Raw genomic sequence first — 22,039 nt, 5'->3', positions numbered from 1 at the left:
CTTCACAGAGAACATACTTATACCATGACCAGGTATACCCTGTCCCACCTATCTCTGGAGCAAGGGCATGCATAACGTCAGAAAAGGGGAGGAAACCCGAGTGGGTAGAGCGAAGCAGTATACGCTGGTACGAAGGCTGGTAACTGCAGTTGCTTTCCCCTTCCACACAATCCCATTCCCTCTCACGTGTTCATTCGTGGAGCTGCTCGTGTCACTACTTGCTTTTGTTTGCCTGCTCCAGAGATGTATGGGACAGGGTATACAAATACAAATCCAAACCAGTTATTACAAGAACTGATTTTTTAAAAAAAATACAATATATGCACGGAAATGGTGTTTACTAGCCACACCTTTAGTTGGCAAGTTTTGCGTAGTCCCATCTCATTCATATGTTAAGTTTCAGCATTTTTAACCACAACCAGTTTCTCAGATTTCAGTAGTGCCAGTATCATTTGGTGCTAGGACAAAAAATTAAGAAGCACCAGGCTTCATCCGGAGAAAAATCTCTTTGAAAATAGCAACCAAATGTGGAAAAAATGCAATATTCGAAATGTAAAAAATAAAAGTATAACTAACCATCTGGTATAACCACGACTACCAGGGGGGTGGGAGACAAAGATGCCATATGGCCCAGGCCCCTTTTGGCACAAAGAAAAACAAGCAAAAGAAGTAAATGTCGAGTAAAAATTTCTTGCTTGATTTACTTTCAACTTGTGCGCTGTCATCACATATGAAGCATTCAATAACGATTACATTTGCTAATTGCAACTCTTAACTTTGCCATTAAATGAGAAAGTTTAATGCACATTCAAGGTCATACAAAATAGAATAATCACTCTGCAATTCAAGAAACACACACACAATTCAGTTGCAATATCACAAATGCATTCCATACCAATATTCTGTATATGAAACAGTACATCACAATTAATCCTTTGAGCATGGTGTTTGTTCCTATTAGCTACCATGTAAGCCTACACATACCCTGCTACATTTTGATTACAACGTTACCTGAGGACACTGTGTAAACAAGAAGCCTGGATCATAATTTGATTGCCAATCACCAACTTTGCTATGTCAATAGGTAATTTACCAGTGTTTCTTTATTTGAAGAATTTCCATATAACAATTTCACATGCTTTCTTTATGGCTTTATGGAGTTATTATATGAATAAAATGTGTTAAATCTGATGCAGTTACTGAATTTTTACAAAAAAAGACATGAATGTCTCTTACGAACATAAGTGTTTTTTACATGATACTTATGGTGTTTTAAAAATCATATCCCACTCTGGAGGATTTCAGAGATTAAATTTTTACATTTGTGCACAGTTGGGAGTCATTACTAACAAAGTAACATGTTATTAGTTGTTTTACTTTTCTTCCAAAAGTACACATTAGTAACAAAGAAATTTGAATTGAACATACAAGGGAAAGTCAGCAAGTAGATCACCAACCATTATAAAGAACGTGATAATGGTAGTTACTAGATTTAAAAGTTGTCAGTATGTCGTACTGCAATACAGGTTGATAATTAGGGCTCAGAAGTTGATGAAAAATCATATTTTTTTTAGACAATACTAAACCTGATATCAGTCCGTTTCCCTTCAGTTAGAACCAGAAAACATTGTTATTTTGCATTTTTTGTTTTTGCAGTTTTTGTTCCATGTTTCTTCATTTTTGAGGTTTATTTTTCTCCTTCCCTATTGTTTCATTAATTTTAAATATATTTGTTAGCATAACTCACATATTTAAATATCCTGATATGTTTTTTTTAGCACTTTTGTTATTACTTAAAAATACAGTCAATGGAAGAAAAAAAAACAGTATTATTTTAAACTGAAATGTTTGGCAATGCATTACATCATTTATTGTGGTAAATTTATTTTTTTCCTCTAGCAAACTTAAAATACTTTCTGTGAAGCCTACTTTGACATTCCCTTGGTGGCCTCTATTATCACTTTAAATTGTGGTTTTAAAGTAAAATTAGTCACAATATAAAAAAAAATATATAATCTGATGTATGTGAAACACAACTGTATTTTGAGATGCTGACGAACTATTGGATCGTGGAAAGCCCACTCTGAAAGGAGGTGAATGACTTTACAGAAAAAACCTTGTGGTGTATCTTATGTAACATTGAAATAAAAATAAACAAAACTATGTTAGCACCTAATTGGTTTTGCCTTTGCTTCAGTAGTTTAAACCACCAAACAACGGGTTTTATCAAATTATTCAACCACTGTCTTGTAATTTATGAAATAAATCAAGCTTTCATTATCAGAGCGAAAATTATTTTTACGTCATTCTGTAAGTCATTTTTTGTGTCAACTTCCGGGACCTATTCAGAATATTTTCGGTACCACACCCTGGACATATCTTGTGAATATGCAGCTCTGTATAAAACAAATGGTGACTAAACTTGAGGAGTGAAAAAGAGCAATTGTTGTTGGCAGCAAAGAATTTCCATATATAGAAATTGCTTATAACGAGAAGTGTTTGTCACCCAAAGCAACATACAACTGGGTCAAATTCTCTCAAGGATGCTCAAACGTCACCAATGAAGACTGATCTGGTAACACTATGACGCAAGCACTTGAGCCGAGAGCGGAGATGATGTTTCAGGTTGACTGGGAAGTGAAGTTCTGACAACACAGCTTAGCTTCAGATTTCTTATTTACTGCACAGTTTAAATGTGAGTCCTCGCAGATGATTCAACAGTGTTGGCATCTACATTATATATATTGTAACCATAGGGCACACGCTTGCTTAGTTCTTATCAAAATTGGATAAGTTCTTCATTTATACTCTAAGCGCCATTTCTTTCTAGCAGCAGAAATAACAGAATTCATTCAAGGTAATATATGGGTTTGTGTTTTATCACTGTAGGAGAACTACAGGGTGGCAACAAATTAAGGGTGCACCTTTTGTAACTCTGCAACTTTTGTATTAATTGAGCTAATATCTCTTTCCTTTTTATCTTTCTTTACACGTATGTAACATCTAAATGACATATGCGAAGAAAAAAGTGGATATTGTTTAGAATGGCAGTAAGTCGCCTACGTATTGAGCAGCGTGTCGGCGACGAATGCTGCAGGAATGTGGACCTCTAGCACTTAAAAGTGACACTGTCTCAAGAATCAAAGTTATTTAATACAACCGGAAGTGTTTCAGACCTGAAAAATCTGGTAAGTCACGAACAGCAAGAAGGAAAGCCAATTATGTCTCCAAGCTTGCATCGATTTAAATGGAGCTCAAATTGATAGTTATGTGGAAAACAGATAAAATTGTCATTGTGATGTCTAAGTTACTATCGTCAGAAAATAAAAAGTTGCCAATGTTATAAATATGTTCTAATTGTTAAATGTAATTCATAATCAAAAGGTGTCCCCTTAATTCGTAGCCATCCTGTACACTATCAAACCTATGGCTAGATGGGGAAAATTGCAGGACTTACTTTTTAATTGAATCTGAGGATCATCCTTGGGGATAACTAGCAAAGTTGCTTTCACACACACAATGCACAGCACTTTTGAAACCTCTTTGTAATTGCCACATCTTGGGCGGATGTGGTTAGATATGGATAATCTTTCATGATGAGTGTGTGCTTTGTTTTACAGAAATGCTGGAAACAACAGCTAGACATGGTGACTTCTGTAATTCAGGCAACTTAGCCACACCTCCTCTGCTAAAGGATAGGCTGGCCACCTGCGGTCTTGTAGTACTAGTGAAACACTGTAACTACAATAGTGTGCTCTCAAGGTTTTGTCCACAGCATAATGAAAGCTTTCTAAAAAAATGTGCTCATGGTGGGTGCAAGTCAAAAAAGAGGTTAAGCATGAGGGATTAACTGAAAAGGCAGACCAGGGATTTTTACACCCACCGCAAAATGACTTCAGACCTCATAACAAAAGCACAAAAAAATACAGAAAATTTGTGAAAAGCTATTATTAAGCTATTAGATACAGCAAAAATGCATACGGAGTTATGTTGCCTTAACTTTTGAGAACCATTTGGATGCACGCGGGCATGGAATCAATAGACTTCGGAAGTAATTTAAGTCCTAACAATGAGATTGAACTTCCCATTATTAGAAAGATTTCCATGGAAACGAAGCCTAAGTATTTGACATGGAATGACATTGTCTACGGAATCCGATAGAAGGCATCGGGCTGCATCCATTGCACGTAAAATCATTATTAGCATCTTAATTAGCAACGGAGATATGGGCGTTCGAAATTAGGTAATTGTTTATTTCAAATCATCACCATGGAAACAACAACAATGGCTAAAAGTGAGATTCAATTTTCCATTGTTAGAAAACTTTCCATGGAAATGAAGCCTAAATATTTGACATGGAATGAATTTTTTTTACGGAATTCGAAATAATAGTTTTTCACATGAATTTTCTGTATTTCTTGTGCTTTTGTTATGAGGTCCGAAGTAATTTTGCGGCAGGTGTAAACAGCTTGTCTTATTATTTTGAGTAAACTTTGGCAGATACTAGGTGCCCGTTTTATATTATCCGAGTATAATCGGGACAAACTACTTTTTCTCGTTTCATTTTTTTATCCCGTGCAAACTCGTGCGAGGCTCTTTGCCACAAAATACAGTAAATATCCACTTTGAAGCAGCACTTACTCAGCTTGATGCTTGGAATGTGCAACAGAGTGAGAGATGTCAAAGGCAAGAATCACATTACTACTGCACACGCTGCAATGTTTCTTTATGTGTAGCTCCACACGTCAAGAGTTCATCACAACGTGGTTATCTAATAATTTCAGAATCAGAACTGCAATTTGTAATATTTTTAAAACATATGTACAGTCACGGACACTGCTGGGTTGTAATGATTCCATTGAAAGTCAATACATTCATTACAACCCAGAACTGTCCGTGACTGTACAACATTTAAAGGCAAGATATTATGTTTACATTTATTATGATGATAAAAATGTATATCCTTTACTAGCCTAAGTATAAAATTTGTTCATTATACATACATACGTATGCATACATAAGATTTACAAGTGAGTGAAATGAATTGTTTAAACTAAATAAATTTCATATGTACAATATTTAGAGGCAGTACATTATAAACTTTTTCTAAAAAAGTTTTCTTACATTATGCTCATGGAAAATGAACATTTTTCATGCATGTGTGTGTAGCCCGAGGTAACTCGGTATAATAAAACATAAGTTTTATATGTGTAGATATTTTATCTTACCTATATTTCAGGTAAATTATGTATTCTTAGTAACAAGCATACAATAAAGAACAAAGAAACGTGATTAAAAAAAAATCCAAAATTTGGGACCGAATTTTGGAAATTAATTTCTAAGGCAAACGGTTAATGTTGCACGTACAATGGGATGCACAAGTATTCCTCAGCAAATTGCCATGTTCTCTTGCATCATATGTGTTTTTAAGGAATAAATTTGCTGGTGGAAATGTTGTGTGCAGCTTAGCTTGTTTGGAAGAATGGTGATGGACAATTTGCTTGGTAATACTTATGCATCCCACTGTACCAGGGCAATTGTAAAGCAATGGAATAACTGCATCAATATCAGAGAGAATTGCATTGAAAAATAGTGTCTGTATAAAAATAAACAATTTTCGAGTATCAGCCTTTCCTTTGTTTTATACTCACTGTGACTTATTTAATGACTTCCCTTTCACTCATACATATGCTACAGATCCAACATATACACATGTATATGCTTACATCACTGAGAGTCGTGATGCAAATAGTTTCCAAGAAAAGTAAAACTATTATTCTTCATTTGTAACAAATCAGTTTTGTTGTAACAAATACATTATACTCTTTTGAATTTAGCACATTAATGGAAGTAAAACAACAATTATTACTTTTAAAAAGTAACATGTTACTACAAAGAGTTACCAATATAATTTTGTTAATTTAAATTCCAATACAGTAACAAGTTAAGTTACTACCCAAGTGGTACACAGTGTCAAATATACATTATTATGTAGAATTTTCAGCGAACAATGCAGACTCGACCAGGACTCGAACCTGGGTCTCTGGAATATCATACCATTGTTCTACCAACTGAGCTACCGAGCCAGTCAGTGCTACCGCAACGGGATCTGTTGTCTTTGACGTTGACTTTGTCTGGTTCCTCCCAGCATAGATTCCTGGCCAAGCTTGCATTTTTTGATGAAAATTCTGCATAGTACATCTCTTGTGCGTGCCAAATCTTAACATTCTTATATGTGTATTGAATAGGGTTCCTGCATTCAAAGGCTTACACACATGTCTCCTCAATCTCAGGTACTGAGACAATCTTTATGCCATAAATGTCACAGTCTTTCAAAAAATAATACTATTTTGAAAAATAACGGTACAATGTCACATGAAAATCTGTTAGAAATATTTCATGCTAAATACATCTTTTGTACAAAATTCATTCATTATCCTTTTCTCAGACCATTGCATTGTCCCATTATCACAATTAATTTACAATAAGCACTTTAAAAAGAAAAGGAACATAAAATGGCACAGAAGCATTACATGCAGTTCATACACTAAACTTCTATGCAAAAAACATACTTCTGGACAACATTGTTAACATAATATTGTTCTATGCTAAAAACCTAACTACAAAAAAAATGCTAGAGGAACCTACTGTGTATTATATATAAAGACAGAGATCACAGCAAACAATTATTTCTAGCCATAGATTTGTTGTTATATCTAAGTAGGACATTCTATGCATGACACACAGACAAAAACAGTAACAACAATATTATTGTCAGTAATTACCATTAAGGCATAAGAATATTTTAACAACAAAAATAATTACAACTAATTACAAATCAGTCTTATGTTTAGCTTACGTACTGAGAAGCTAGGCTGAACAATAGCTACATATGTATGAAACTATATAATTCATAATTTTAATAACATTGAAACTCTGACCCTAATGGTTTGTGTGTGTGTGAGAGAGAGAGAGAAAGAGAAGAAATAGATTAATGGGTACCTGTATCAACCAATACCAGAGTATAAATAAAATTACAATTTTAGGATGCAATTTGTCTACACGTAGCTTGAAATGGAGCCAAAGACTTGTCATTTGTTACTGCATTTATGAATATACTGTGCACTCTCTTTAATTCGAACAAAAGCACATTCCCCTTGGAACCCCTATCTAAAACAATGTTAAAAATGACTACTTAATTCAAATTTTGAAGGTTAAATGTGGATAATTCGAACTCAGGTTTCCAATAATTTAACATAAATCTTTCCAAGAAAGACCAAAGTGGTTGCTACATAAGAAATTCCAACAGATGACTCGTCCCCCTTATCTTCTTGAAAAGGTTGTTTTTATGGTTAACAGATGTGCCGATGGCAGATGAAGAGAGGGCAGTGGGAAACCCCAGAGCTTTTATTTGTAGGAATGTGACCTCTTAGAAAATAAGTTGAGAGGGGAGCGGATAGCCAGACAGAAGGGGTTCATTTGTCTGCGTGTTTTAGTGGAGTCACAATATCGAAACGTGGTGCGTACAGTAGCTTAACATTAGATAAGAAAGTTGAAGTGCGTGTGAAAAAGAAAGCGTGTTAGAGGCGGCAACTTCCCGATATTGACGCATGTGTTTTAAAGAGGTTCAAACAATCACGTGATGCGAATATTCTAATAAGTGCATATTCCTGGTGGAGAAATGGATAAAACATAGCAGTTATAAGGTGTACTGTTTGTGTATTAATGCAGTTTTATGTTTAATACAGTGTGTTATTTCATTGGTGTTTTTTTTTTATTATACTCTGGTTAATTCGATTTTTTCGTAGTCCCTTGTAGTTCGAATTAAAGAGTGTCCACTGTAAATTTGCAATTAGTAGAGCCCCGTATAGGAACGGGATTAGCACTCTTGCCTTTGGTGTAAGTGGTCCCAAATTCAATCCCCGGTACAAGGTCCAAAAGTCTTTGTGTTGAATCAGCATTGTAAGGACACGAGAGGAGTTCCTTGAAAAGAAGATGCAGACTCTGGTTTTGAAAGTCAGAAAAATAGCAGTAATGAGGCTTCATGTGATGACCATCCATCATCCAATCAAAAACTGCTTGGGAGGTCCTGGCCCTACGGTTACCAGACATCCTCTTTTTCCCAGACATGTCCTATATTTTTGCCTTATGTCAAGGCGTCTGGGAGAAATTTGAAAAAAAAAATAATTATAAATGTCCTACATTTTGAGCATCACATAACTTGAATTAAGAAAATACATGTTTTAAGTCGAACACAAACAAATCACAGGAAAACATCTTGCACGTTACAAGTCTACTTATTGCATTCCCAAACTGAGTAGTGACATTTATTTTGATCCAGGTGTTGCAAAAAAGTGTGTTGTGTTAAAGTCTGATTCTGTTGATGCCCAAGTGGAATTTCTTGCTTTTGGTTTTATACCTATGGAAGTAATCATGGATTCTACGAGCTACATTTTCCATTATTACAATATTTTGATTGTAAACCAGGGGTATACAGAACAAAGTTATTGAATTAAAAACCACCAACTTCTGGAGCCATTTAAAGTTACATTTAAGAGTTATGTTTCATATTACTCCCTCCGTTCCATAATATGGTATAGAAACAGGATGAATGCGCTGATTTATTGCGCATGCGCATCCGAGTAGTGGTCGGATATGATTGTGTGTGCAGTAGTGATGCGATCCTACATCCAGTCAGACGTTCACTGTGCACAGCTGAGTATGGACGTCAGTCAAGTGGTCACCCGTTGTGGTGTTCCAGGATGAGGAAACACACCAGTAACCGAGGCAAATGCGAGTAGAAACACCAAAGCAAAACAATTAACAGCCGAATGTCGTAGTGCCATTCTACAATTCCTACTCCAATTCAAGGAAAATGGTACCTTAAAGAAGAGTGCCATTAAGACAGCTGCAATCAAATTCAAGGTAACGCCTTTAAATGAAATTGTAAACCACATTGTAGCCTATACCTACCATACAGTCTAACACTCTAATGCTTTACAATGTAACATATCTATACCATATTGTGGAACAATATTAAAATTTAACATATCTATACCATATTGTGGAACATAAAAGGTGTTTCTATACCATATTATGGAACGGAGGTAGTATTTCAAATTGCTTTAATTGCTGAATATTTGTTTGCCATTCCAGATCGTAATGCAAGAGAATATTTTTCATTAATGCCAGCACAATGTGCTTACATTAACTTTGCAAACGCTTTGCATCCGAAAACTATACGGTGTACACTTTTAGAAGGAACATGAGTTCAGCCAATACGCAGCCAGTGCTATTGCGCTGTTGCCACTGTTGCAAAACTAGTGGAAGGGAAAGAGAGAATTTGCTGTCCAATAATCAAGTATTTTTTTATATAATGCATAAACAGTATATATGAGTATAGTGAAATAATACAATGTATATTTCTACACAGGACACAGGATTATAATATATAACTGCAGCATATAAGAACTCAAACTGACTCAGACTCGCAATGGTGGAGAACGCCCACGACAATGAAGGGTCATTGTGTATATTGAGACAAATTTAATACCCCATTGTTTTCCGAAGACAACTCAGCTGTCAACATGGTGGAAACAAAAAACAGAAGGAAGGAAAATGAAAGGGTCATTGTGCGTGTGTTGAGATGTGTTTCTTCGAAGAAACAATAACTCCAACTGTAGGCAACGGAAATTTATGGGACCTGGACAGTCAGGTTCAAAATGTCTTGCCTCATCTTATGATGAATTTTGAAGTGGAGAGTTTTCAAGAAAAATACAACAAATAACTTGTGCGCTGCAGTTGCCTAACTGTACAACGTTACACTCCTGCCAGAGGCTGGTCGCCAAGGACACACTCTGCATGTTATTGTTTCTAAAACCGTACACCTTATAGTTATTACTTTCCTCAAAAATCCATAGTCAAAAGTTTATGCTCACATGTTTGCTTATAAACTTATGAAACTAATCGATTAGTTAAAAATGCCATAACATAAATGTACCAATGGACTTAAAATAAATAAATCTATCCAAGTTTTGTACTAAAACAACATAATATTAATTTAAGCAACATGAATGAATTTGAAAGCCCATTTTTGCCATTAACAAAGATTACTTCACTTTGAATACAATCACCTTTATCAATACTTCTTATATTGGTTGATATCAATACATTATTGAACATCACCTGTAGTTTTCATAATCTTGTTTCAACTAAAGTAGTTTCTACAGAAAATAACATTGTTTCTCAGGGTGAAATATGAAAATTTAAAGTTCTCTATATTCTTGGAAAGAAATTGCTGGACTATTTTTTAAATTATCTCTAGTTTGCAAAGTTTACATGAGAACTAATTCTACAAATATTCTGTGTCTACATGCAAGAAATACTTTTTATTCTAATTTATCTTAGGATTGATAAATCGATTGATTTGCTTCATTTTACTTCGCTTTTTGGGCCACTTTTGGCTGATTTGCGAAGATGGGGATGAGTGATGATATGATGACATTGATGAATGGACACTCGCAAACATCCGTGCCCACGGCGGGATTCAATCCTGGGTGTCATAGTGTGATGTGCTATCCACTCGACCATGAGGACCAGCACTTTATCTTAGGATTTTAATTATATACGTACTTGGTGTTTTCTATCATCTAATTTTTTTTTGTGGTCGTTATTAACCCTCCGTCATCCGCTTCCTCATTGCAGCACAAATGTCCCACATGCGGCACTCAGTGCCGCCTCATAGAAACCAACATTATTTATGTGAATTATTGATGCAAATTGAGGTTGAATTAACTAGCACTTATTGCAAATCAGGCGAAATATACATGAACGCAAACATGTCCATTTAGGAAATTTTCATTAGCTATTAAAAAAAAAGTAAAAAAGAATGAAAGTCTCTCATAGAATTACAAGCTTAGACTTTTGAAGCAAATGCACCAAAATATTATTCTAAAAGTAATTAAAACCATAATGAAGAGACTAAAAAAGGAACTCACCATTCACAAAATTATCAAAGTATTTTCCAAAAAATTTCAACGTATTTTTTCAAAAATTGTCAACATATTTTTCAAAACGAATTGAAATCGTACAACTTATGTGGGCTTAGAAAGGAACAATTTGTTCCAAAATTCTCAGTCAAAATCTTCCTGGTTCGCAGAAAAAGCAATCAAATGTAGAAAACACGCCTAGAAGAATCTTACAAAATATTTTTAAAATGTTCAAATCTCAAATTGTTTCTCCTACTCTTATGAGATATACGTAAGAAAAGACATACTGACTCATATAAATTAAACCGAATGTTGTCACTTTTCAATATCGCTATTTTGACAACTCCGACATTTCGTATGGGTACTGCAATGGTTTTTGCATACAAATAATTTGCATTCCGAACAACATACTGTCATTTTATTCTTCTTACTTCCCCCCAATTCATGGCTGGCATGCTGTGATTTAAGGTATGAAATGTTCCCGTGCACGGTACTGAGTGCCGCCAAAGGGGGACTGGTCACTTCAGAGGCATGTAAGCAATTGAAAGAACGACAAAAGAAAGGAGCCAATGCCTCTTATGTTTTCGGGGGAATAGTGAAGACATGTTACCTAGTGATTTCCCGACCATTAATACGAAAATAATTCAAAATTTTAAAAAAGGCTGCACTCAGTGCTGCTGCGTGGGTTACGGAGGGTTAAATTAGAATTTTCCTGAATAAGAAATATTTTCATTTATAAATCTTTGTCTCACATTTGTGCTTCGACACTTGCAACACCAAGAAGAAAGATCACGTAACATTTACATGCGGTTCACACTGAGAAATATAGGTTAAAATTAATATATCGGTGACTTCACAGCAAAAGCTGAATGTTATACTAATAAGGGTGGCAACGTAGATTATTTCCCTTACAACTTGGGGAGTTCACAGGAGTACGCAAACTCCTATCTCCAAGCGACACCACTGATAATAGAAGTAATGAAGAACTTATATCAACTATATCCAGTGTTACATTAACACAATTTTCAAGATTGGTCATTTGAAGTAACACTTTTAGAAACTTCTGATGCAGTTTGTGGGGTTTTATCTAACCAAAGGCACTCAATCACATTTCTCAGTTTCACTCCACAACAAGACTTTTACAATTCTATGTCTACAAAAATATTATACCCCTCTCACAATACCAATACTATTCTTGTAAGTAACATCAACAATTATGCACTAAATAGTACTAGCAGTGGGAAATGCATCAATGTGATTTTCAAGTGAATATATACAGGGTGATCTCTCAAATGTATCTAATTTCAGATGCCTGAGGAAAATTAACAGTTCAAGGCATAACGAAACAACAGGCTTCTTCTGAAAGAAAAACGAAGAAGTTTTTGTAATGTTTCAATTCCAACCAAAATATAGAGTAGCAGTTATTGTGAGTTTAACTGCTTGTTCAAGTGCAATGAAAGTTCAGGAAAGTATGCAGGGTGTATCCTTTGCAAAAAGTATGGAGATATAGTGCACGGGATATCTAGCCACTAGATGTGTGTTAACTACTCCAGTCTAGATGCAAGTTCAGGGCCCAGCTAACTGGAAACCTCTCTCAGATGTCCTCTACTGATGACGTAGAACAACTGTTGGGACTAGCAATTAATAGTAAGAGCCTTGAGCTTTACTGCCATCTACAGGTAAACAGAAAGATTACTCGCTCATCAATATTTCTAAATTCCTGTGGCAGCAAGTGATAGTGCTAGTAGCAGCGGTGCATGTTGAACAATATTTTTACAGGATGAATAAATCTTTTTACCAGACAACCAGGAGTTTTAAAAAAGTGATAGCCTACCTATTCTTTGGTGAAGAGGTGAAAGAGACCAACAGAATGCACCATCTTTCCACAAACAAGAAAGGTTTGAACTAGGGCTGAGCCGATACCAGTGGTATTGGTATCGGAAAGTATCGGCTGAAATTTATTTGTTGATACCATTCCGACATTTTATTCTCTCAGGGTATCTGCAAAAATACCTCTCGACTTTTTCGTGGAGCCTAATTATCCTGAAAATTCGAGGTTTCTCGTTGTCTTGAAGCAGTATTTGTATGAAAAACTTAATTTTGTGATGACATAACATGCAATTTAATATTCTAATGTCATTTTAGTTTATTTTAAAGCAGAAATCTTGGTCAATTGATGCATATAATTAAAATGGAATACTTACAGACTATTGTTAATGAATATTTTAAATAAATTTTAATTATTACAATTTTCAAGTATCGTAATGGTGGGAATTGATGAGATTATTGGTTCAAAGTGGTGGTTCAAAGTGGTATCAGTCCTAGTTTGAACTAATACATGGAAAAATATAGGGCAATTTAATACCACATAAGGTACATCAGCGTGAGAGACCAAAAAAGCATGTTGGTGGCCAAAATGAAACTGGAGAGAAGTTGCAAAATGTTCAAGAAGCATTCAACATGAATCTCTTTGATATCATTTGTGCTACTACTTGGCACATATGTAGTGATTGCTTTAAATGAAACATGGAAAGTATTTCTCTTCTGAAACACTGAAATGAATATTTGGGTGTAACTGTAAAATGGTGATTCAGTGACATACATTGTTTATAATTGATATCAATTTTACTGATAATAATGACATATGCCTAGTTTATGGATCTGACATACAATAAAATATTTTCTGATATAACATTTCTTAATTACTGCATAGAACCAGTATCGCAGTGGAAGTTGCTAGGTGGATGGATGCTAATGCAAATTATTCTAGCTGCAGGAGGTGAGGGGTGGCAGCATCCCCATTCATTCCAACCAATTTGAGCACTGCAGTATCCTCTTGCAAGTTGCCATAGAAAAAGAAATTGGGCACTTCTAGAGACTTTTGTACATAAATATTAGATCTGTAAAATTATTTCACTACCCACAAATCAATATTTACTATCTAAACCGTACAGTCCTGAGTATTTATGGATTGTGAAGATCCCGTTGAAAGTTAATGTGATCGTTACAAACCAGCTATGCTGTGACTGTACAAGACATATTATATATACATGAATGCAATGTCATAACATTCGCTATTCATTTTTTTATGAAGATAGTTTGCAAATTAGGGGAAATGAAAATTGACAATTTCATGAACTAATCTACTTTATGACAATGATGGACTCTAATTTCAAGGATATATTACTGAGTTCATCTTTACAGAAAAACTTGATCACAACATGTGTAAGTCCAAGTGACACTAAAATACTGCTAAAACTAAGAAAGAGAAATGGCTCGAGTAATGTTTGCCAGTAATATAGATTCCTAACAGCTAGAATGCTATTTCATACAAGAAAAAAAGTTACAGATCATCGACGTATTGTGGGGTACAGGGATATACACATCACGATTTGAGCCCCTGAAATCCTCTCGCCAAGAGAAACAGTTCGGCCGAGTTTGCTCTGCTAGCATCAGGTTTAACCGTTCTGACACGTTCGTAGAAACGTAACATGTCTTGCTGTAACGTGCCAGTGTTCCGTCCATCCCATATTTTCACTAAGCACGAAGCACCTTTCTTTGAAGTTTGGAGTGCAAATCTCAGTGCAAGGTACGCCAAGTGTATTATATTATCGTGGTCCATCTCCCGCATGCCGGTAGCATTAGGAGCCATATCGCTTACAATCAAGTCCAGCATGCTGCCATTGAGCATATCCAGCAAGCTCTTCTGGGTGTCGGGTTTTGTGATGTCCATATTTCCCAGAGTTACAGCACCATCTATCGGGTGAAATGGGTTCTGATCGATTCCTATGACAAATCCCCTTGGTTTATTAGGGTCTGAAAAAATAAATATATGTAAAAAAGGTAATATTTCATGTCATAAACATCATAAAAACAACCACGACAAAGTCACAACATATACCTTTGTTTTGTTGGTGGACCTAATTTTTTAAATCAACCTTGAATCTTTCACAGTGATGGGAGATTAGGTACAATATGTGGTAAAAAGTTTAAACGATGGTCAACAATGACTTAACATAGGTTAAATCTTCTAGCTTTGAAAAAGGAACAAGGCTGTTCCAAATATTGGGACAAAAGGTAACTAACTATATCTAAGTTTGTTTTAACGTTTAGTAACATATGACACTTTAGCAGCATGGAAGCTTGCAAAACATGACTTCCAGCAGCTTTACCAGCGCTGGCAAAAGTGTATCATTGTCCAAAGGGATTACTTTGAAGTCACCATGGTAAGGAACTATGAGCAGAGCCCCTAAACATTTGGATTGTATCACAGTAAGGCCTTCTACAGAATGACTCGCACACATGATTCACAGTCTCTCTCAGTTTCGTCTCACTCCCTTTGCGCACACTGCTGAGCATGGGTCACATTGGCCAATTTGGTAAACAACATACTCCCTTTACAAATGAATGGAATTTACATTGCAATATTCCCGTGTCATATGGTTTTACCTAGTGTATAGTATATGTTTATACATGTCAAAAAGTATGATTCCATGACAAAACTTCTAAGACTTGATGTTGAAATATGTATGTCTCTATGTGTATTTTTAAAAAAATTTCAAAATATAGGTTTTTGAAAAATTAGATTTTCAAAAAAGTTTGAATGACCTTGCAATGAAAAAAATTGAAAAGTAGTCATGTGACATATCTAATTAAAGCTCATAGCAAAAGCAACAATTTGGTTCTTATCCCAACCTTCTTCGTCAATTCTAACTTGATTTATGAGTTTGTTTGTGATTGCATGTGTGCCGAAAAGTGTGCTTTTTTCCATATTTCAGAGGGCTCTAACTAGAAAAGTACAACATAAAAATCTGAAATTTTGCAGTTTTTCCGAAATTAGGTGATACTTCATAACAACTAAGTATGAGTAAAATCAGAGACGGTCAGGTGTATTTCATTGGTTTATTTGACATGGAATGACCCGTTTGTAATCAAGGGGTCCCTGGTTTGATACCCAGTGGAGGCACATAGGGTCATATTCCACTTCAAACTGTAGGTCAAGTCCCGATTAGTCTTTCTGGGCATAAAGTGAACTTAAAACAAAAACTTTAAAAAAATGGACACACTGTATATAATCCTCCCCAAGAGCCAAAAACGAGCAACCAGAGTGGAATTCAAATATCACACTGGTTATATTTACCACTTTCCATTTATAAAATTTGAACTTGCCGGTGCTACAACACCTGACACTCAGATTTTCATTGTATGCATCAGATCCCATATCAAGACACAAGCAAGCAAAATTAAGACTTCCACAACCTTGGAATCACTCTGCGTACAAGAAAAAATCCTCCAATCAGACTTTAGTTCTCACCTCTTCTGTCAGCATTTGTTCGTTTGACCAGCACTTGGGTCCACCCTCCTGGGGCAGCCCCGCAATCAACAACCTGCATTCCGGGAGCTATTATATGAAATCTGTCATCAATTTGTATGAGCTTAAAAGCACTGCGACATCTAAAAAACCAAAGAGACAATTATTACTTTTATATTCAATAATGCCACTATTTTATAATCTATATTGCAATCATATTTCTTGGTCCACTTAAACATTTTAAGTTTCATTTAATTTTCTCTTTGGACATATGTGTACATGTCGAAATATGAAGTTCGTGCAGTAAAGAAACTAAATTAAAAAAGTAAATTTTCATGTGATTACTTTCAGAATAACACCATCAACTAGTTCAACACAAAACTTTTGGAATACACACTACATTCTTAAGATGCATAATATTATACATACCTGAAATTTTCCATCTTGGCCAGTTCAACATATGGATCGTTTATCTGCCTTGTTAACCAATTATGCGAACTTTGGCTGTGACCTTTCAACGATGATGGCACTTTCTTCCTTAACACACAACTTGTGCTAAACCTAGATACTAATCTTATATTGAATTCCATGGCTGGTGTCTGAAATTTAAAGAAAAGTGAGTCAATTGAATCAACATGGATGGACAGTAGGATGTACAAATCATGCTCGGCAAATTGCCCATGACTATATTTTCTTTAACTTTTCTCTTGCGTCCTAAATGTTTTTAAGGTATGGGTATTAACAAAAGCTGCTGCAGGTGTTAATAGCTTGTTTGGCATGTTGTTTCAATTCTTGAAGCTCTCATTGGATAAAGCAAAGAGAACAAACATAACGATGGGCAATTTGATTGGCAATTCTGATGCATATCGCTCTACAGGAGTTCCATCCTGGACAGAGACCATTCGAGAACCTAAATTATCACAAGAAAACTTACTTGCAAACTTCAGTAAGAAATTAACCATGCCAAAGTATAAAACACTGCTTAACTCTATCTACATTTTCCTCCATGGAGCACAAATCGCAGAAAACGTAGATACACATTCTTCGTTCTTGAGTGCTTATAGAATTGTGTACGTGTTTCTACATTCCTCGTCAAATGTTTTGATGCAGACATTTCATGTTTCAGTTCATAACTTGCCCACTTGAGGGCAGCACAAGTGCTGTTTCTTTGTTCTCTCTCTGCTAGTCTTTGCGGTATGTGTGCTATGGATTATCTCATTTGGCACAATGGCTGACAAAGTTGCTCCATGTTGTTCGCGGCACATACTCTCCCAGGATGATATTCAGCATTGTCTGGAAGAGGCTGTAAATGATTCTGGGTCTGAACCGAAGAAGAAAAAGTAGAAAGTGATATATTTCACTGAATATAAAGGAAAAGAGAGATGTCTTTCTTTCTTTCCTAATGAACAAATTTTTCTTTAAGAGATTTTTCTAATACTTTGTGATAGCAACACTGATGCTTGAAGAAGATAACATACAGTTTTTGTAAGCTACATTGTATATTCCAATGTGTAGTAGTTTGTATGTGTACAGAAAATGTAAGGTATGTGTGGTACGTAGTAACAGAGTAATAAAAAGAATAAACAAAGAAAAAAAATATATCTTTCTTAGATTTTTGGGTGTAAACACTGATGCTTGAAAAATTTGTTTACAGTTTAGTAAGCTATATTGCAAACTGTAGTATTTTGTATCCGTACACAAAATGTAAGGTCTGTACAGTGCATAGTAACACAGTAATTAATTTTCAGAAAAAGGGTCCAAAATGGTGCATTGGCTGTTGGAACATGATGCTGATCACATAACCTCCAAAGTGGCCAAGATCGAGAATGGGTGGAGTCCTACCCCCACAGCCCCTAAATGTGCCTCCATAGCACGGAACTTTTTACTTTAAGTTGGCTGTGACATTTTCATTCCTGTGCATACGCACTGAAAATTTACAAAATTATGTGAAACACTAAAAATCAGTTATGCAATGGCCTATGATAAGATATATATATTAACAGGAACTATATTGAAAAGCTGTACCTTCAAACAGGATCCCGGGTAAAATATGGCAAAATGAGGAGTGACTACATAAAAAAGTACACATAACCCCTCCCTTTCGAAAATCCTGGGCACGCCACTGGTCTCAAGATTGATTCCTATTGAGCCTTTATGAGGCAATAGGAGGGAAGCCCTCAGCATTATTAGTCTCCAAAATAATCTGTGAAATCTCATTGTTTCACTATAGACAGCTTTTCCTTCATGTTGTACTCAAGGCATCCTAGGTTCAACACACGGTGGAGGCAAATTGTAATTCACATCCCCTTTTAAACTGTAGGTCCACTCCCAATTATCCCACCTCTGCATAAAGTGGACTCAAAACAAAATTCGAACACACATGATTTTCTTATATTGGTAACGATTAGATATAGCGGAAACACATTTCTTGAAATTTACAGGAGAAAACACGAGAAAGTACTTACAGAATTTTGTTCTTGTCGACTTTCTGAAGCTGGGAAATTTTTTTTTTTCGAATTTTGCAAGTTATTCGGCCTGTAAATAAGGTATTTTTCGACATTCATGTATCTCCGTTGCACGATGGCTCGTGCCACCATTACCGTCGACTACGTGAATCAAATGTCCCATGCGTTTGTCAGTGTAGCAACCATGTGGTAGTTTTACAAGATGACGCATGAGCGAGATTTTTTCCCAATTTTTTTTTTTTTTTTGCCTAACCTAACTGAACCTGACCTAACCTCCCATGAATGGTTTGTGGATTAAAAACAATAATTTTTCGGTTAATAAGTGTTAGTGTAACAACCATGCGGTAGTTTTACAAGATAACATGTGAGCGTTTATTTTTTTTCAATTCAATTTTCTATGTTTGCCTAACCGCCAATTAGCAACGACCAATAAATAATTATAATGTTAAAAATAACGCTTTTCTCATTGAAAAAAAAAGTAATCCCTAGTTGAAAAATGTTCCGCTATGCATATGAGGTAAGTAGAAATAAATTTTATTTAAAAATAAATGAGCTAAATGTGTTTCTGCTATATCTAACTAGTACCCTTATATTTAATAAATTACTATATTTTCCAAGCAGGTGGAAACAAGAAGTGAAATTCTTTGTAAGACACTGAAGCCCACATCAACCAATTTTCAGCACTGTTTTTCAACCATACATGCTTTTTACAAGTAGTCTATACTGAACAAAGTGAGGTGTGTTTCATAACTTGAGCATTATTAGTTTCCCAGACATTAAAAATTTATTACATACTTACTTCAAACAGCCCCAGCATTGAGGGCAATTGCAGTCTCTTCTCAACCACAAAATGTGTTGTTTTCGTATCATTCATACATTTCCAAAGCAAATTTAATGGATTTCTCGCCCTTCATTAAAATATCATTGCACCAAAAAGATGCACTCACAAACAATTAAATATATAGGCCTTCCCCAATATTATGAAAAAACAGTTCAGATAAATCTTCTTCATCCTATTCTATTACGATCTGAACTATGATCAAAAGGAGCAGACTTTTTGAAACGAAAAGCAGGACATCCATACATGTATGTGTACAGGGAGGGGTTGCAGCTATATCTAGAAGAGCACTTCAAGTGCACCCCTCCCTCTCTTTGGCAAGGGAAAAGTCATGCTGCTTACATGTGTCCTGACATATTACACAATTTAATCTGATTTCTTCTTGATTTGATTGTTGTTTAACATCTCTTTCTGTCACTTTTGAGTAATGCAACAATGAGGATGAGTGACGATGCGATTAAATTCATGAATGGACCCACATAGAACATCCATGCCCAGGCTGGGATTCGACCAGAGGACTCATGACATTCAACCACTCCACCACGGAGGTTTTCCCTTCTCATATATTTTCTTTTCAATTTCTCTCTTTGTTGTTCCTCAGTTTGCAACTTTCCTCGTTCTTACTGCCTTTTTTGTGTTCCCTTACTTTCTTACCATAAAACATCCATACATTGTGAAATAATATTAAATTCTCTTGCCGCAGCTGTAGTAATCATCTCATCAATGCATAAACATACAAATCTCCAGAATTGGGTTATTTTCAATTTTCAAAACACCCCTGCATATACTTTCTAGTTATCACTTATTACCCTTCATACCATATCATCAACAGCCTGCACACATATCTGCTTCTAATCAATAAATATAAGCTTCACAGTATCACAGTAAGACTAAGGTCGTAAGCGAAGTGAGCGTGAAAATTGGTATAATTTAACAATACAGGGAATTTATCCAATTTGTTTGAAATTTGGGATACCTACTAATTTGGGCCTCATAATCACGAATCTGCACTTAAAATTTGGCACTCACGTATAAATTTGGCGCTTATTTGGGGGCAGGTGAATCCGGCCAATTTCTAACATGCCTTTAACAGGTACTCTATAGAGAAAGCCGGGGAGCCGGAGCAGAGCAGAGATGGGGCTCGGAATCGGTGGGAAATTTGGAAATCGAGGGTGTAGAAATAAGAACTTAATTTAGATTATTTTGCTATTTCCACGTGTGAGCGCCAAATTTTAACTGCAGATTCGTGATTAGGGGGCCAAAATTAGTGAGTATGCCGAATTTCAAACAAAATGGAGAAATTCCCGGTATTGTAAAATTGCTCCTGAAAATTTTTAGATTTACAAGTATTTCTATGCACACTAACAATACTATTAATTTAAAATGCACTAACAGTTTCAAAGAGGTAAACAATTCGTCTGGATGCAGGACATTTCGCAGGATGCTGTTGGAAAATAGGACACATTTGGATTTTTGGAGTAGCATTGCAGACGGCAGGACATGACCCTCAAAGAAAAAGACTGTCATGCGAAACTCAGGTTGTCGGGGCATCCTAGGATAAGAAAATATGTACTTCACAATACCCAACACTAGATTCAAATCTACTATCCTGGGTTTAGCAACTTATTCTACCTAAGGTTATGCCATGGATGTTCATAGAACATATATAATTATGGCAGCAAGTTCCAGACCAGTTGCAGAAATATTGAAACAGTAAAAATTATGAACAATTTAAACAAACAGACTACAGGAATGACAATTAGTACCATCCCTATGATGGTAAAATAGAAGCAAGCACCTTGAATATTGTTGGATTGTGTAAATTAAAAAGTAATAATACACTAAATTGTCCCAAGAAATTACGTGATACAAGAGAACGTTATAAAAAAATTAAAAAAGCAAAATGAAATCTGTAGATAAACAGGGAATTAATTGATACTATGCATGTAGAAAAGAGGTGCGAAACATTGCGAGTTGTGGCTTGTCTTACACCACTTGTTCGGATGTTATAATTACTTTGTTATTTATGCAGTATAGATCTGTGTATGTAACATTATACGTATAAATATGCGATAATTTATTACGTTCAAACGACAAATTCATAAGATTCCAATCAAGTTAAAGTATGTAAACACACATTGTGTTGCAAATTCCACTACATGGTCAGTTCTAAATGCTTAATTGAAAGTCAAGTTGTTACGCAGTTTGAATGCAAGTAAGCAAAAAAAACATTCAAAATTAAAGCGCAGAAACGCAATAGCAGTGCTATTTAAATCGAATTAGCACATTCTTACACGTAAACATCTGCAGCAGTACGACACCGACAACCAAAAGACTTCGTTCAGTTCGCCTGCGGATCACGTTTCTAAGTTGTTTCGCATGTTTACCTGCGTATCGGAAAACAAGTGAAGTACGGTAACTGTGATTGGTAGTTAGC

The 22,039-nt window shown here is 35.5% G+C and overlaps 1 protein-coding gene and 1 non-coding gene across 3 annotated transcripts; both read right to left on the bottom strand.

The window, feature by feature from the left end:
* Nucleotides 1-4,981: 4,981 nt before the first annotated feature.
* Nucleotides 4,982-21,953, bottom strand: Mrm2 (Mitochondrial rRNA methyltransferase 2). Of its 2 annotated transcripts, XM_083125511.1 has the most exons (5): nt 21,897-21,953; nt 20,996-21,154; nt 16,729-16,898; nt 16,303-16,442; nt 4,982-14,804 (listed from the first exon to the last, which is right to left on the bottom strand). In XM_083125511.1, exons 2-5 carry the CDS (start codon nt 21,065-21,067, stop codon nt 14,374-14,376), a joined length of 813 nt encoding a protein of 270 aa, XP_082981637.1. In that variant the 5' UTR covers nt 21,068-21,154; nt 21,897-21,953; the 3' UTR covers nt 4,982-14,373. The 2 variants fall into 2 exon arrangements, with proteins under 2 accessions (XP_082981637.1, XP_082981638.1); XM_083125512.1 differs by lacking the exon at nt 20,996-21,154 and having other exon boundaries at nt 21,897-21,952.
* TRNAI-GAU (transfer RNA isoleucine (anticodon GAU)) lies at nt 6,015-6,086 on the bottom strand. The gene has a single exon. It is a non-coding gene; the product is annotated as a tRNA-Ile (tRNA).
* Nucleotides 21,954-22,039: the final 86 nt, after the last annotated feature.

The sequence above is a fragment of the Lepisma saccharinum genome, chromosome 7 (genome assembly GCF_977018435.1).
Source record: "Lepisma saccharinum chromosome 7, izLepSacc3.1, whole genome shotgun sequence".
NCBI lineage: Eukaryota > Metazoa > Arthropoda > Insecta > Zygentoma > Lepismatidae > Lepisma > Lepisma saccharinum.
This window is presented reverse-complemented; position numbering and strand designations above follow the sequence as displayed.

Coding starts and splice junctions, on each gene's coding strand:
- Mrm2 (XM_083125511.1), bottom strand. CDS start 21,067: ATGTGTCCTATTTTCCAACAGCATCCTGCGAAATGTCCTGCATCCAGA. Junction 16,899..20,995: donor TTGTTTACCTCTTTGAAACT/GTTAGTGCATTT, acceptor TTTAAATTTCAG/ACACCAGCCATGGAATTCAA. Junction 14,805..16,302: donor AACAAATGCTGACAGAAGAG/GTGAGAACTAAA, acceptor TTATTTTTTCAG/ACCCTAATAAACCAAGGGGA.